General features: G+C 32.8%; 1 protein-coding gene across 5 annotated transcripts in view; it reads left to right on the forward strand.

Annotated features, from left to right (window-relative positions):
* The window catches only part of LOC110996806 (sodium-dependent neutral amino acid transporter B(0)AT3), a 31,259-nt gene extending 14,571 nt beyond the window's left edge, over window positions 1-16,688 (forward strand). For 2 of the 5 annotated variants that reach the window (XM_022264653.2, XM_022264652.2), the window contains exons 3-13: window positions 4,051-4,283; window positions 4,980-5,210; window positions 5,682-5,792; window positions 6,553-6,794; window positions 9,015-9,165; window positions 9,657-9,858; window positions 10,285-10,444; window positions 10,903-11,065; window positions 11,472-11,672; window positions 12,227-12,310; window positions 13,682-16,688. In XM_022264653.2, the coding sequence (XP_022120345.1) occupies window positions 4,051-4,283; window positions 4,980-5,210; window positions 5,682-5,792; window positions 6,553-6,794; window positions 9,015-9,165; window positions 9,657-9,858; window positions 10,285-10,444; window positions 10,903-11,065; window positions 11,472-11,672; window positions 12,227-12,310; window positions 13,682-13,852 (1,949 nt within the window). In that variant the 3' untranslated portion in view covers window positions 13,853-16,688. Of the gene's footprint in view, window positions 1-4,050; window positions 4,284-4,979; window positions 5,211-5,681; window positions 5,793-6,552; window positions 6,795-9,014; window positions 9,166-9,656; window positions 9,859-10,284; window positions 10,445-10,902; window positions 11,066-11,471; window positions 11,673-12,226; window positions 12,311-13,145; window positions 13,223-13,681 lie in introns of all 5 variants that reach the window. The other 3 variants (XM_022264655.2, XM_022264656.2, XM_022264654.2) reach the window with 3 other exon arrangements.
* The last annotated feature ends 334 nt before the right edge of the window (window positions 16,689-17,022 follow it).

The following is a 17,022-nucleotide window of genomic DNA, read 5'->3' on the forward strand; positions in this document are numbered from 1 at the left end:
AAGCTACCTATCGCTCAATCACTCTCTCCCTTTTCTTCGACAAAAACGCTGCACATCTTCGTGACGTTTTATCCATAAAAGTTGACCCTCACGCGCGAGAAGTTTCACTTGAATAAATAAATCAGACAACCCTTAATAGGATTGGGCCTGAGATTCCGGTATTTCCTTGACCTTCGAGCGACTGTTAAATGCGCTCACAGAAGGTCAATTGGTGCACTACCGGAGATTGAACCCACCTAAGGGAAGTCGCAGACCGAAGCTACGAGACCAACACTGCTAATAGTTTAATGACAGATGTGTTGGTCTCGTAATTTTTGTTCATATATGACTAATACAATAAATATATATATTTTTATTAATAAGAGTACGAAATAATTTGTATACGTACCTAAAAGCTTTATAGCAATGTGAAGCAGAGACCAAAAACTGGTCACTGACTATTGTCGCACCACACCCATATTTACTACCCTTTTCCTTATAGATTGCAAAGAAAGGAACCTCTTCTATTTTTACAGGTTTACCGCCGATAATGCCAATATCTATACAAAAAATATTGACTTTTTTATTATATATATATATGCAATTGTTCGATTTTAGGTTTTTTTGGTTTGTCTTTTCATGGCCTGGTGTCTCCTAGACTTTAGAACAAGTTTAAGTAAAGTTGGCATGGTTACTAGCTATTAAGAATATGCATATTTTACAAATATATAATTAAAAAATTCTATTCATATTATATTTTCCGTTCCAGTATAGGAAAGGTTGAAAACACCTTATTTAAGATTGTTAGTGAATGTAAGTGGTTATAAAGCCTCTGAAGGAGAAAACGTATAATAACGATATAAATAAATACAGTCTAATATATTGACCTAAGACCTAAACATGACAGTCACTACAGAATATACAATTTTCTTATCCTACCAAATTTCTAAGAAAATTTTAACAAATTTAAAATGTTAGGCTCTATGGCCGTGTTCCATTAATACTGGCAGCATTTCCTCGCTGTATTGCGATATTTATTCGTTCAGCTAGAAAACACCAGCTCTGGGGTCACAGGTATTATCTACCAGGTGGCAACTTAAATCATTAATTAGCACCTCTGCACTTGAAATCAACTCCAAAGGTAATAAAATCCTAGTTGGAAGAATGAAGAGAAATTTGAGCAGTTTATTATAAATCAATTAGTTAAAAAATATTAACTCACCATTTTTAGGTTCATCAGTAAATAATAAAAATAGATAATAATACCAATTCCAATAATTTGACATTGTTAATTTTATGGTTATAATGTGCGAACGAAGAATTGCATACATTTATACTAACCCCAAGGACAAAGTCTACTATTTTAGGCCAGTTTATTTAAACTCTGTTTATCGACCGCGAACAACAAACTATCGCCGTTAGCAGCGAATAGCAGATAATTTATTGTTTATGCGAATTATAACATACTAGCTGCAAACTTCGTTTCTTCTTAACGACTTTTTAGTGCATACCAATATAGAACATTTTGCTATGCTACCTCAGAGACTGTTCGGTTTTCTATAAAACTAAGAGTTCCAGTTATAAGTTCTTAGTAAAATAAAAAATAGGGGTTGATCGTAGACGTTAGATGCAAATTAAGCTTTGCATTTTTGAATACTGTATCATAAATAAAATAATAAAAAAATTGTCTAAAAGAAATATGGGGTGGACACTCCTTATCACTTTAAGGGATTTACATTGAAAACGAGAATAAATAAAATAAAACATAATAAAGTATACAATATTAAACACATAATATATCGTATACTAATCACGTAATAATCGTTACTGTGAATTCATTCTGCAAACATATAAATATGTCGAGTGTTGCATACAGCATTCAGTAACTGCAACCTCTTTGATAAGTTTGTCTTCGATATGATGTATTGCCAATATAAAGTTTATATTAAACGTAGATTAAATATTATGTTTAAATTACAATAGTGAAACTGGCTTTTGTTATATTTACACTATGTTAGCTATGTTGAAAATAATCACAAAAATTCGTTTAATTTGTGATATTCAGCATAACTTCATACGATAAACAATTTCGAATATTTTCTTTAAAAATCAAGTGCACTGATTGAAACCTTTTTAGGACTCAGCCAGATGTCTGTATCTGTTTCATGATTGACAATTTAATAGATACGTAGGGGATCAGCATCCTGTGGCTGACACATGCCGTCGACTTTACACGTACAGCTGGGAATCGATCCTACGACTTCAAGGATGTGAACCGCACTCCTAATTTACTAGACCAACACTTCTTGTTATTTACTTTAATGTTATTATGACATCGGAGTCGTTTAACCTTGCTTTTTATAAATCATAATTTATTAATCATTTTTACCTTAAACACCTACACAATACAGTAGATAAGGATTATAGTTGTAATTGATAGCGAATTTGTAATTGTTATAACAATTTCATTTTATTCGAAATTTTAGCCACATAAAATGTCTATTAACAAGCTAATGAAGTCCAAATCTACAATATGTATACAAGAAATATATAAGTGAAAAGAACAAGGCTTCAGCGGGTTATGTAACCCGTGATATTTATAACGCATTACGTAAACAAATTTTAGTCTACATTCGTCGGCAGCACTTGACTATCGATTTGGTACGACGCACTGTCTACGCCGTAGACGGCTACGATGTGACGTCATAAAACACTTGCTCTTACTTGTGTCACTTAGTATGTCATGATGTTTTTAATCTGATAAAACAGAATCACTGTAATAATAATACTTTTCTGAAGTACTAATTTGTGAGGAATACATTTACTCCTTTTTTACAGACTATGAATATGGATCTCCACTTTCTTTTATCGATCTTTCTTTCTCACCTTCATTAAAAAAGTGGTGTGAAGAGCAAGAGCTGTTCTGTATACTGCAATACTAGAGCATAGCTGGGAAAGCATTATGACCTTGTTATTTATTGTACAATTGCGCACAAGTCACTCAATCCATCTCCTATTAATAACAATTAAAGGGAATCTAAGAATGCACATATTTAAAAGTCTACGAATAATAATTATTATTATTATTCCTTGAAACATTCATAAAATATACACACACTAAAAATAAATAAATTATATCTACACTCAAAACAGTTTACGACATCGTTTAGAACAACATATCGGTTACATTTACCAAAATCAATGGTTCCGGCTGATTTCATAAGGTATTTAATAACCACGTCATCGGCTGTTACTACTATCGGTTTTTACGACCACATAAGAGTAGTCCTTCGAAGTCGTTATAACAGATTTTGATTGTATATACATATGTATATATTTTTTCAAGGATCTCTTATAGAGGTCTCCTTCATTTGGCTCCATCTTTCTTTCTTATTTTTCTTCGAATCTTCTTTGTCAATTTTCTTGAATCATGCCATCCAAGTTCGCCTACCTCGTCATGATGCTTTGTTTTTTTAAAGTCTACGTACATTAAAGGTTAATAGACAAGATTATGAAGATGTTGATGTTTTCCAAGTTACCAAAGAGAATTCGAGAAAATATTTGAAGAAGCGTGAAGACTTTGGCATTGTTAAGGAGTAATTTAGTTTTTTGTTTAAAATATAAAGATATAGTTAATGTTTAATTTTTAATCCATGAATGTACTTATGTTTTCTGTTTCAAATATTTTGTTTTTGTTATCTGTTTTGATTTTTATGTCAAGTGTTTTGTTTTATAATATGAGTAACTAATAAATAAATAGATAATTTTAGATTTCTATGTATGTGTGGGTTGCACACAGACTTGTTTTGACTTATTGCTTCACTTAAATGCTTTTTTAATAAAAATAATAGTTTACATTCATATTTACTTAATCAAAATTCGCCATAGAAAATATAGTATAGTTTTTGTTTCCAGCTATTACTTTGTATCCATTGTTAAAGCATTCAGTGTGTTGATATTCGTAACATGATTTTATACAGCTCGCTACATAATTTACCAAATAAGATTTCACTACGAAATAGTGAATAAAAAACTAACCTTATATTTTTTTTAAACGGGTCTTTATTGCAGGTGCGTTCCTGATACCCTTCCTCATAATGTTGGTGCTGGAAGGCATCCCATTGTTTTTGATTGAAATGGCAATAGGCCAGAAGATGAGACTTGGCTCCCTTGGCGTGTGGAACACCATCCATCCATGGCTTGGCGGTATCGGGATCTCTAGCTGTGTTGTTACCTTATTCGTGGCGTTATATTACAATGTTATAATAACTTGGGTGTTCTTCTATCTCTTTAATAGTATTCGGGTGAGTTTCTGAATTTTAACTTATTATTATCAAAGAATGTTACATATGTTTTTTTCTTAACAAAAATAAAAATAAATCAGTGGCGCTACGACCTTTTTAGGTCTTGGCATAAGAGTTATGTGTCTTTGCCATGAGCATTTTAGAATCTAATAGACAAGTAGGTGTTCCTGTGCCTGACGGATGAGAGTCGCACGGTGAAGCTAGGCTTGCTTGCTCGGTCAATACTGGGCTTGTAATTTTTATAAACATATCTGAATTTGTTTTTTTGCATTAAATTTAAACGTTAAATCTAATCTAATCTAATAATAATAATTTATTTGCAAGACTAGAGATTTCAAAATTCGAATATTCTGTCACACATAATGTCATGCAAATTTGTCTTAACAGGAATTTTACATCTATCAAATAACATTAATCATAAAGTTGTCTGCAATTAATCATTTATACTTTATAGAATAATATTGTTTTTGCAAAAGTTTTTAAATTAAGTCGATTTTCTAAATTTCTAGAAGCAAGATCTTTTCTTAATAAATATAAAATTAAATGTGACCTTTAAAAAGGGTAATTTCAAAGTCTAAATTTAAAGTATTTAAGTTGACCGGGTAAAAATTCGTGTGACTGAATAAGCATAAGCTATAAGTCGTTAGATAGAAATTTCTAGAACAACTGCAGCATAATATGAGTTACCATTTTCAGCTAAGCGCAGACTCCTTGCCCTGGGCTCACTGTCCCCAAGACAACGGCACTGCTGAAGAGGAATGCTCCAAAACATCAGCTACGGTGTACTACTGGTATCGGGAGGCTTTAGATGCGTCACCAAGCATCGACAACCCTGGAGTACCACGCTGGTGGATTGTCTGTTATCTGCTCCTAGCTTGGATTATCGTGTTCTTTATCGTCATGAAAGGAATACAGAGCAGTGGAAAGGTAATTAAAATAAATTAAAACCGATCTTTTTTTGATGGGCTTCAACTAATTTATACCGATTATAAAAAGCCTATAATGAAGTTTATCTGTAACTAATGCACCGATATTATGTACAATTTTACGGTGTGATAATAATCGTGTTTGATTGTGTTTTGTTTCCATGCTTAATACCCAACAGCTACTTGCTTCCTTCCGACCATGTCGTTATTAAAATTAAAACAATATGTTATGTACATCTAGATTGGTGTATTTCGTCTCATTCTTCCATCTTAGCTATTTAAAATTCTTATATGTAACATAATTTAATTGTTGACTGAGGAAATTTTAAAACATAATGAAAAACTGAAAAATACCTTCCAAATATTTTTTTACAAATTTTCGTTTAGCTCCATTACCAAGCGAATTGCCCTGTGGGACATGGCCCTACGTTGGAAAACACTGATTTAGACATTAATAAGATATTCCTTTCAGGTGGTATACTTCACATCTTTATTTCCATACGCTGTGCTAACAATATTCTTTGTACGTGGCATTACATTACCTGGCTCCGCAGATGGTATACTACATATGTATAAACCAAAGGTTAGTATTTTAACACTCGATATACAATAATAATAATTTATCTATGTCATTACTCTGTACTAAAGCTGCCAAAGATCATTTCGCCTTAATATGATTTTATGCTTAATCCGTCTTTTAGTACAACCCCACCAACCACAATATACCAACACAGAACATTTTGCTATACGACAACGAAAATTTTCAGAATAACTTAGATTTTGCGCTCATTCCGTCCATATATACATTGTGCGATACATTTTTATTATTTCAATAAAATGGTTTTTTTTTTCATCTCATTTCATAGTCAAAGTTCAAAGTGACCTGAATAACTGTATTCAGGCAAATCTTTCCCGTTCAAACATTTTTTTTCGTACGATATCTTAAGCGCGATCTATTGATTATGGGCTTGTAAAAGATTGATTCATTATTATTACTAAGAAATGCATTCACAAATGTACTACAGTGTAATAATAATAAGAATCTCACTCGTTTAATTTCCAACCATTACAAAAGTAACACAGCATAACAATGCATATAACAAGTATACATATTATATTTGTTATATGCATTTTATTTATTGTCATCCTAAAATCCTAAACTGTCGATCGAAACCCCTTTACGGGAAAAATACTTTATTTGTCCATTCGCTTCCTGCTGATGCTTCTATTTGTTCGATCCACCTTTTTTTGGGGCGCCCTCTTCTTCCCTTTGCTCCATTCCATACAGTTGTCATTACGTACTTTGTGTACTCTAGTATACTAATACCTAATAATTCCTACAGCTAGAAAAACTACTAGATCCAACGGTATGGTTGGACGCGGCTACTCAAGTGTTCTACTCCTTCGGGTTGGCGTTCGGATCCCTCATCGCATTCGGCTCCTACAACCCACCGAATAACAACTGTGTACGCGACGTGCTTCTTGTATCTGTGTGCAACGCTCTAACTGCCATATACGCATCTGTGGTCATCTTCAGTATTTTGGGCTTCAAAGCATTTACTATGGTCGAAAAATGTATTGGCAAGTAAGTAATAGCTTTAAATAAACACATGTATTGAAATTAAAATTATTTTATCAAATGTTACGGATGCAACATTATATACATTTTTAATATCATCCTCCATCGTCAGCCTCTTTATGTGGTCCATTTCTGGACGTTGGCCTTTTCCATTTTACTCCAGTAATCCCTGCACTGGCCTCTCTATATCCACTGTGAGTCTAAGGTAAGCCGGTTTCCTCACGATGTTTTCCTACCCCGTTGAAGCGAAAGCAAATTAAAAAGAGAGTCCATTCTCATCTCTGGAATGAGAACATCACTACTACCTTATCTAGATACTTAAGAATAATTTAATGAAAACATTATTGATTTAATGAGATCAATAATAATTTAAGACCTACCAAACTTTTAATATGAAAAGTGGTCGGAAATATTACATAAATTATTACTGAGTAATAAAAAGACGATTTGTTTTACGACTTTGTTGTAATTTGTTATCGCTACGTTGGCGTCTTTCAATATTTAAGTTATAGCAGTGGGATTTATGAACCATAATTAAAAAAAAAGTTTCTTTGGTATTTCCCTCAAAATTTCTAAATACGTACTTTTGTATAGGTGTCGTACCTTTTCTACCTTTTTTTAATGTTTGGCTGGCTCCTTTCTATGCCTCGTTGACGTGTATTTATATTGTTTTTTTATTTATTTGACTTGCATATGTCAGACAGGGAATAAGACATGAGTCCATAATTTTCTTCTTAAGAATTATAGGCATATCACTCTTAAATATTTCCTTACAACTCCAATATTTATTCCACGTACTTACTTTGAACTTTTCTCTATATTTCTTGATCATTCTGTCGCCGCTGAATCCAATTTGTTTACCCAAGTAAATATAATTTGCAACATATTCTGTCATTCTCAGTTTTTATAGTAGATCTTATGTAAATGCTTTTGTTTTTGTTATATTCATTTGTAGACCTATTTGTATGCTAACTTGTACAAAAAATTGAGGCCCAGATATAACAGATTGTAGCACCACTGGTAATATTTCTATGGCATCTGTGGCCTTTACAACATAAGGTCCACGCAAAGCCAAACTCATGGACATTGTAATTGTACATAAATCTAACCAGTTTCTAAATTACCCTAAAAATGCCGCGAAGTAATTAAAACTTTGTCGGCCTTAAACGTGACTTGACATTTCTTTTTAATTAATATCGTTACCATAGCAACAAACACGGCACGCGGCAAAATATTTCCACAGAAATGCGAAAACGTCGCTATGTTCGTAAATTATTTCCTCTTCATTAAACCGTTTTGTATCTCATTTATACACAAGACGATCATCAGTCAACGTTCTTATTAATTGTAAACAAGAATTATTCATCAAGTGTGATTATACCAACAATGGACCTTAGTATTGCTAATGACATCGTTATTTAAATCATATCAATGTCATACAATAAATCGTTGATTTTAGAAAGATTTATTTGATTTTGAGTTTATTAAATTATTTATTTCCAACACACAAATACAATTTTACAATATTCTTAACCTTAATAATAATAAAATGATAGTTTGGAAATTTAAACAAATTTAAAAAGATTGGTACGTGTGGTTACTAATGATACTAATAATGTATCGAAGTGATAATAAATAAATAAAATAAAATAAAAATATTATTTTTGATAATTAGCAATGTAAAAAATTAATTTATTACTGGGTTGAATTGGATTTTCTATATATTTACGTCAGAATGCGAAGAAATTGCTTCTGGCCGCTTACAACTACAGAGCAAAGTGCAATATAGTTTTAATAACACAAACATAATCTTATTTACACCAAGGCTAGTCTGTGCTAATGCCCACTCAAGTATACGGAGTGGCGCCAAGCTTGTTACTGTTTTATTCCAGAGTTATCTGAGTATCATAACTTATAAAGTTATGCAAAAGATAGACAAGGACAGATGTATGAAAATATTGATATAAGTATAGTCCACTGTTCTATTCTTATCTTTAGGGAAGTAGATGGTCTTATGCGGCTTGACCCGTCGTAGATTTGTTCACGATATTTTCCTTTACGTATGAACACGTTTTAATAGACATGGAGAAATCCTTGGGTGTAACCGAGGTCCTTAGGAAAATCATACCCTTAGCCAATTCTGAACTTTTAAATCAATAAATGATAACCGCTCTAATACATTAACACAACTGTAATATTATGAAATAAATTTGTATTTTCTTTCAGGGAGATAAAAGTCTTAGCGTTGCACCATATCGGCGGTTTCACTGTTAACTCTACGCAGGAGTACTACGAGGAGTATTATCCACGCTTAAGTGATAATATCACCTCATCACTTAACCTTACGGGATGCACCATGAGTCGGCAATTGGATGAGGTAGGCTTTCCGTTAATTGCAAAACAGTAATAGCGATTTACGAGATGTCATTTTTTTACATTTATACAAACCACATCTGTAAAGTTCATATATTAAAAAAAAATATGTTTCTAGGATAAGAATTTGACCAAGGAAATTCTTTCGACAGAAATATGAAAAATCTTACAGTACAAAGATTTTTTATTTGATTAACTTAAAACTTTTAGACTCATAGATACTGCTGATAAGGCTGCCTATAGTCTCGTCCGTTCAGTGACTTTTATGCTTGTAAATATATTTTATTTGCAAGAACTTATTAGAATTAACAATATGAGTACTCAGTTTTAGGGCTAACTTGCATTGACTTACGCGACAGAAGAAAATACTGTACTGATGGATAAAAATGACTTTGATTATCGTCATTATTAATATTGTCTTTATAATAATAATTGCTTGAAGCCTAAATAATAGTATTGTAACTTAAAGTGCTTTCAAAAGTATGGCTTTTTCAGGCAGCAGAAGGCACAGGCCTAGCATTCATTGTATTCACCCAGGCGATTCTGAAGCTCACTCCAGCTCCATTCTGGTCCATCATTTTCTTTCTGATGCTACTCTCCCTGGGTCTAGGAAGTCAGATTGGAATCATGGAGGGAATGTTGTGCACTATATTTGATATTGACTTCTTCAAGCGGTTAAGCAAGCCTGTTATAACAGGTAAACAATTTTGAATATATGGTTGGCCATCTTTTACAAAATGACATCGTATAATGTTACATATATGAATTAAATATAGTAGGTATTTCCATAGAGTAGAAATTTGGGATCATGCTTGTTGTAACAGAGAAGGTAAAAGAAAAGGTGTGCTCATCATCACACTTTGACCGGTGCCGTATTCCTTTTGTTGGAGTCCATCTCATCAGACATTAAAACCGATTTTTGTTTAGATTTTTTTCATTAGTATTTTTTTTAATATTTGTACGATCTCTTCCTGTATGTCATGTTTGCCTCTAACTGCTTATTACATTAAATACAGTACTTTGTGGTTATTTTACCAATGTAACAGTTGTGCCGAGCGTTGGCCAACTTTTATCAATAAAATAAATCCCATCCATCTTGATAATAAGCTTGGTATTCTTCTAGGTTCCGTATGTACTTTCTGTTTCTTCGTGGGTCTGATCTTCACAACTGGAGCTGGCGAGTACTGGCTTAAGATGTTTGACTCTTTCGCTGGAACCATCGGTCTGGTGGTGGTAGCTTTGCTGGAGATGATCTCTGTTATTTACATCTACGGACATGAAAGGTGAGTTTTTGACTTTTAAACTGGATAGTTTAACATAGGTGATTAATCGTGAGCAGTTGGCCTAGTGGCTTTAGGGTACGACTCTCATTCCTGAGGTCGTAGGTTCGAATGCCGGCTGTGCACCAATGGACTTACTTTCTGTGTGCTCATTTAACATTCGATCGAACAGTGAGGACAATCATCGTGAGAAATCTGACTGTCCTTAGACCCAAAAAGTCGACAGCGTTTGTCAGGCACAGGCTGATTACCTTGCCTATGAAATTGACATGAAACTGATTTAGAAATCTGAGGAACAGATCTAGGTAAAGAGGTTGTAATGCCATTGATTTATTTGTTCGTTTAAACGAATCATAACAACTGACTTATTTTGAGACTACAGATTACCTACATTTCTTAGAAATCTCTTTGATTGAAATGGGAGATGCCTTTTGTCGTATATAAATAAATGTCTTTTTCAGGTTCACCAATGATATCTACGAGATGACAGGCTACAGGCCAGGTTTATACTGGCAAATCACCTGGCGCTATGTGGGACCCTTCATCGTCTCCTGTATCTTGCTCTCGTCTCTCGTATTTATGCTCATCAACCCACCGACTTATGGAGCTTGGAATGCCGCTGAGGTAAGGTTTAGTATTATGATGGAAAATTGCTTTTTTAAATTAGGTAATAAATTTTTACACTGATTTACTTGAATTCATACGATTAGAACAAATTCGCTTTGACATTTCACAAATATGATGCCAAAGTTTGGTACTCAGTAACTATATAACCAAAATAATTGTCTATAGTTAGGAATTAGAAATTAGTTCTAAAACAAATAAGATTATATAAAACACCACACTATTAATTTAAAAATAACATTGACTATTTCAACAATAAAAATTATAAGTAACGTCTTTATTTGGTGCGACGAAGAAATGAGACCGACGATTTCTTTTTTTTGGATTTTCATCACTGAGATTTTTCACCTTATTATATATTACATATTTAAATTGTTTCAGTATGTTAATAAAATAATTCTTTTAGGGACGCGTGGAAAAGACACCGTACCCCAACTGGGTGCTGTTGGTAGCCGTAATGATGATCCTAGCTGGAGTTCTGCCAATACCAATTGTTCTACTCTTGCGTCGCTTCCAATGCTTGGCCCTCGATGTGGACATCCACCAGGGATCTATAAGAAGAATTGAGACCACAGTCTCTACTAAGGAAATGATGAGCGATCAGGATGTTAGTTATTTGGATGATATTCTGATTCGATTTAACGAATATTGCAGATTTGCTAATAACATTTTAAATATTACACAAGAATTAAGATAATAGAACTTGGTTGGTTTACAAAGGTATCAAAGTCGCCAGCCATTGTCAGAGGTGGGCAGGAGAAAACTATGATCTAAGCTATACAATAAATACAACAATTATTAATAGGAACAAATAAGTAATAAAAGCATTGTTTGATTATATATGAGGGGAGCAGGTAAGAACAGGAGCCAAAGAATCTCATATAAAAGGGTTGAAAGAAACATCTTGAATCACTATCTAGACATATTAAAGTCCGTTGCATATCACTTAACATCAGAGGCTCCTGGTCGTTTGGCCCACCGTTACATAAAAAACATAATTCGAGTTATCTGTTTTTTCATACGAACGATTTTTCATTCACAAGAAATTTAAATGTTGTATTTTTCTTAAAACATGTAAGTTCTCTCATATACATCTCATTTCATTGTTTTATGTTCTGTTGTGTTTAACATACTAATATGTGTTGTGACTAACAAACGCAGGTGATTTCGCCGGAGAATGCGCCACCCGCGCCTGCTCAGCTCGTCGCCGATGTCGCTACTAAATTCACTATTGGCGACTTCGATGTAAGACTCAAATTTCTACATTAGAATATTGAATTAAGGTTTATTGTTTAGGCAAGTCTTTTACCAAGAAGCAACCCTGCAACTTACAAGCTATATCTTACGTTAAGTGAGTTTACTTTGATAAAATAAATGGAGAAGTGATCAACATGAAAAATAAATCGTAAAAGTTTCAGAAAAATTTTCATCATACAAATTACGCATAAGTTTTTGTACAATGTTCTCCGTGCCTGTTCTAACATTTCTAGTTCACTAGTGCGACTAAGATTTAAAAATGAGACTAATGGTTGTTTTACAATGTTTACAAATTATTCGGAATTCCGAATAAGGAACTTTGCGTTTTATGACGAATAGCACTATCTGACAGTCGTGAAACGCAACAATAGTGTTTATCCTACCCATAAAGTAATAAATAGCTTATTTGAAACTTATTCGGCCGTTGAGATATGCGTATACTAAGTTTAGATTCTGATCTTACTCTCAACACAGTTTCGTCATAAATCAAAACTTATACTTAGTACTCGTAAGTGTTGAAAACTCTATTGCAAATAACTCAGCTAAAATCCGTATAAGCTCTATTTATCCGTATGCTATGTTATCTTATCGTGGCTCTGTTATTATAGCTACGTTGTAAAAAGCTAAATGTGTCATAAATGTGAATTCACTTCGAGGGTATTTGACTATGTACCTACATTTTTAAATAAATACCCATCAAACCCAATCACATCAACAAACAACACGTTGTTAAACCAGGGAATTGTGTATATTTGACATATTTCAAATGCCCTCTAAGAACCATAAAGGCTAGACTAACCTGTAAATATCCCAAATCCTTCAGGGAGTGGATAGCAGCGACGAGAGACCTGGCACTCGCCTGCCCACGAGCATCGTGCGCGGACGCAATAAGAAATAAATGTTTGTTGTTCATTTTAATGCATCTCAAGGAAACAAAACTTTGATGTTCTTATTGATTAACTAAAATTTAGCGAAGTTTATATAATCAATAACAGCAGTGTTAACGCTGACAAATTAGAGTTTTGTTTCTTTACATTAAAGAATAATTCATTAAATAACCCGCTTTTTATCTGTTTCTGCTTTGTATTTTTCGCATGTTCACTAAATGTGTGATTCTGAAGGTTAGGTTATATGATTTCCACTTATGCGAGTAGCAGCTTAGTGTAATGATTCACACTGTTTTACTGATTTCTTTTGTTTTAAGCCGTTTCAAATACGAATATCATTATTTGCACCAGCATGCTGTGCAATCACATTTATGAATTACCAACTGCATTTTATTTGTGTTAAATAGTCTATGGTAAAGTTTAATAGCTAATCAGAGCTACCAACATATATAAATATTATAATATTTTGCAGTCTGATTCAGAACAAGGCGAGGTGCGAGCGTCCGGTACGTGCAACGTCTCAAGCAGTAGTGACGACGACATTCCAAATAAAAAATATTCACCTTTAAGCGGGACTAGATTCGCACTAAAGCCCATTGGTCATAAGCCAACGACATTCAAAATGGACGTCATTGACGATTGACCGTTATTTTTTGTGTATTTAATACACGCGTGTACGCATTATTTTGTGTATATCACGTTAACGTTGTTACTTAACGTATTTAAGTAAACAGATGGGAAAATCTCGGATGTCTTACCGTGTTCTAGGGTAGTTATATTCCTTGGTATGTCAAGATATTGAGTTTGGTTGGCGTTTGTATTTGTATTTACAATCTCCGGAAAATATACAGAATACACCTTAAGAAGTTATAGTACATCTTTGTACCATATATGTGATTTCTTTTGTAATGTAAATCCGAACACACAGTTTGTGTCGACAATTTCAACTGTCTTGAATTTACTCTTCTTGATTACGCTAGAGCCTAATAAATCCTGGAACACAGTATTTTTTGTGTACGGGTAAAATAATTATAACATAGGTATAGTAAGCACTCGTTCCATTTCACCTATCTTTCATTTTGAGTAATCATCATGACCATAATTTGTCAACTTATTGTAACGTATGCAATATTTTCTTGAGACAAATGTTATCATTGAATCTGTTCGAAACTGTGCTTGCTATTTAGATTATTTTCGAATAGCAACACACACGTTAATTATTAGAGAAATTAGTTATGATATATAATATAAAACCGTGAAAGACGCATACTCATTTTTTTGAGTTTACCGATAAATGTGTTTTAAATCTTACACTTAAAAGCGACGTGAAGTTAAGCTTAAATTCACAGGATCCTAACGGTGATTTCCATCAGATAATTTAGCTAATGTCCGTAAAAAGATATAGTAGATTGATTTAAAATTTCAAGTTATTAATAAATTCATTATATAAAAACTATGGCCGAAAGATGTAAAGAAATCTACTATATTTTTTTGAATATCCTCTGATTTTAATTTAAGTATAAGTAATTACGCTGAAATAGGATAGTATAAATTATTTTCGAACTCGACATTTGAAAGTGGAAATTCGCCACCTAAAAGCTAAGTATCAATACTCGATGTAAAAACTAGTAGAGCGAATGTAAATAATTAGTTTAGCTTAAAATTAAGCCAATCTAGGAATGCGGTGCCAGAAATTCTGCCATTTCGGTAGAATTATTTATAACCATTTATGTCATTACAATGTTTTCTTATGTAGGCACTGTGCCTTAAGTGCCTTATAAGTAAGCACGGGCATTTTTCATAACCATTTGTTAATTTTTTAAATTGTCGAAGTACGTAGTCAGCAATACATGATTAATATTGTGTATCCATACCGTATGAAATACATGATGTTGCGCAACACCACACACCGATTATTTGGTAGTCTTATGTCTCCTGTATAAATACCATTTCTGTAAAGCAATACAAGTTTGGAAAGCTTTCTGAGTTTTTGCGGATTGTTAAAACTTTCCGCGATTTAGGGTTGCGATAAAACTTAATTTTATAAGATGCCAAGATTCGTTAGTAAAATTCATGTTGGCTAATGGCGTAATACAAAGATTAACAAAAAATAACTTTCGGGTTAATATCTAGAATAAAACGTTAAAAACGAAATCGAGGGTATGCTAGTCATTTTTAGATAATGTTTAGGACGTTATAGCTTGGCTATTTAGTCTAGATCGCAGGAGCACAATGCAAAGAGGTTAAGAACGAAATAAAGAAAACAGTTCAAATGTGGGCAATAGGTACTCAAGAGGAAATGTAATCAGAAGGAAAGATAGAAAAAAAAATTAATCTAAACGATAAATGATTTTTCCTTTTTATCTGTCATTAAATTTAAACATTGACTATAAAATGTATGACATAATTTCATTTATTGATAATCTGTGCAGAAATTATTTTCTAGACGCCATACGCTTTTACGCGTGTCATTTAGCCACATGTCCTTAATGACTGCTACTACAACTTCAAATCCAACGACAGTTACATCTGCACAGACTACTGCTAAATGATATTATTAAGATGTATTAATGCGGTAAAACAGCAATCCAGACTATAATATATCGAATTAAGTAGTTCTTCGTGTAAAATATAAAATCTTTATACAGATCGCTAGATACATTTCCAACACAAGATATTGTCTTATCAACATGTTCCAAAACGCCATTAATTTATTTTACTATACAAAAATATGTAAGTAATTTTATAATTTACAATTAATAATTATTGATATAATATTTATAATTTTGATTTTGGCTCATGTTAGTAAGCTGAGCCAAGTACTATCTAACGTTTGGTAAAAAAGTTACGCAGACGGCTATTGTCTAGAAATTCCAGATTCAATGTTGAATAATTCCTGTCTTATTTTTTTCGCCAGTTTAATTTGATCGGAAGAAAACGCTCTTAAAACTATTTATTTTGTATTACTTTACTGTTAAGTATGTATTTGTTATTTCGAAATATTGCCATATCTCCATTCAACAAAATAGTTGAAACATTCCAGATAGTATATAATTATCGTAATACCAGGGCACTGTTATTTAAGCAGTTTATGTCCTTCGCAAACACGATATATTTAACAGGAAAATGCCGTTTAACGTATCGATGTAAGGGCAAGACTGTTTTGATATATTCTATCAATTTGAATTGGTCATACTTACAACAACTCACTTTTATCAAAAACTATTTGACTTGGGAAAGCTAATAATTACTTGATTTATCCCAAAATATTAACAAGTTGCGAATTTCATAATTAAAATACATTTTTAAATGTTAAATGTATCGTGTTTACGGTCGTCTTTACTTGTTTATCGCTCAAAAGAGCATTAGTGTTGGTTCAGTAGTTTATAGGTAGCTTAGGGATTACATCCCGGATAGACGTAGTTAAACTGATATTATTAAGATTAATTTACGAAATGCGAATAAAATTATGCCGCCAACATGTGTTTTTTTTTACTTGCCTGAATAAGAAGGCTTGAAGTGCAAGGCAGACGCACTCTGACATTTGACGTCAAACTCCCAGATAAAAAAAATCTATTAATATTTTTTAATATCGACCATTACAATAGTCACAGATAACCTCTTTAGTAATCATTATAAGAATAAATTTAAAAAGTTTAGTCCTTGTGGGGATGGCGACGATATTACAACAACTTCTGCATTCCCCGTTTTTTTATACCTTAATTATTGTAATATACACCAAACAAAGCTAAATATATGTTATATATTTAGTTAAAATACCTATCGTGGCCAAGGCGATTTTAGTTTGCATTT

The sequence above is a fragment of the Pieris rapae genome, chromosome 5 (assembly GCF_905147795.1).
Source record: "Pieris rapae chromosome 5, ilPieRapa1.1, whole genome shotgun sequence".
NCBI lineage: Eukaryota > Metazoa > Arthropoda > Insecta > Lepidoptera > Pieridae > Pieris > Pieris rapae.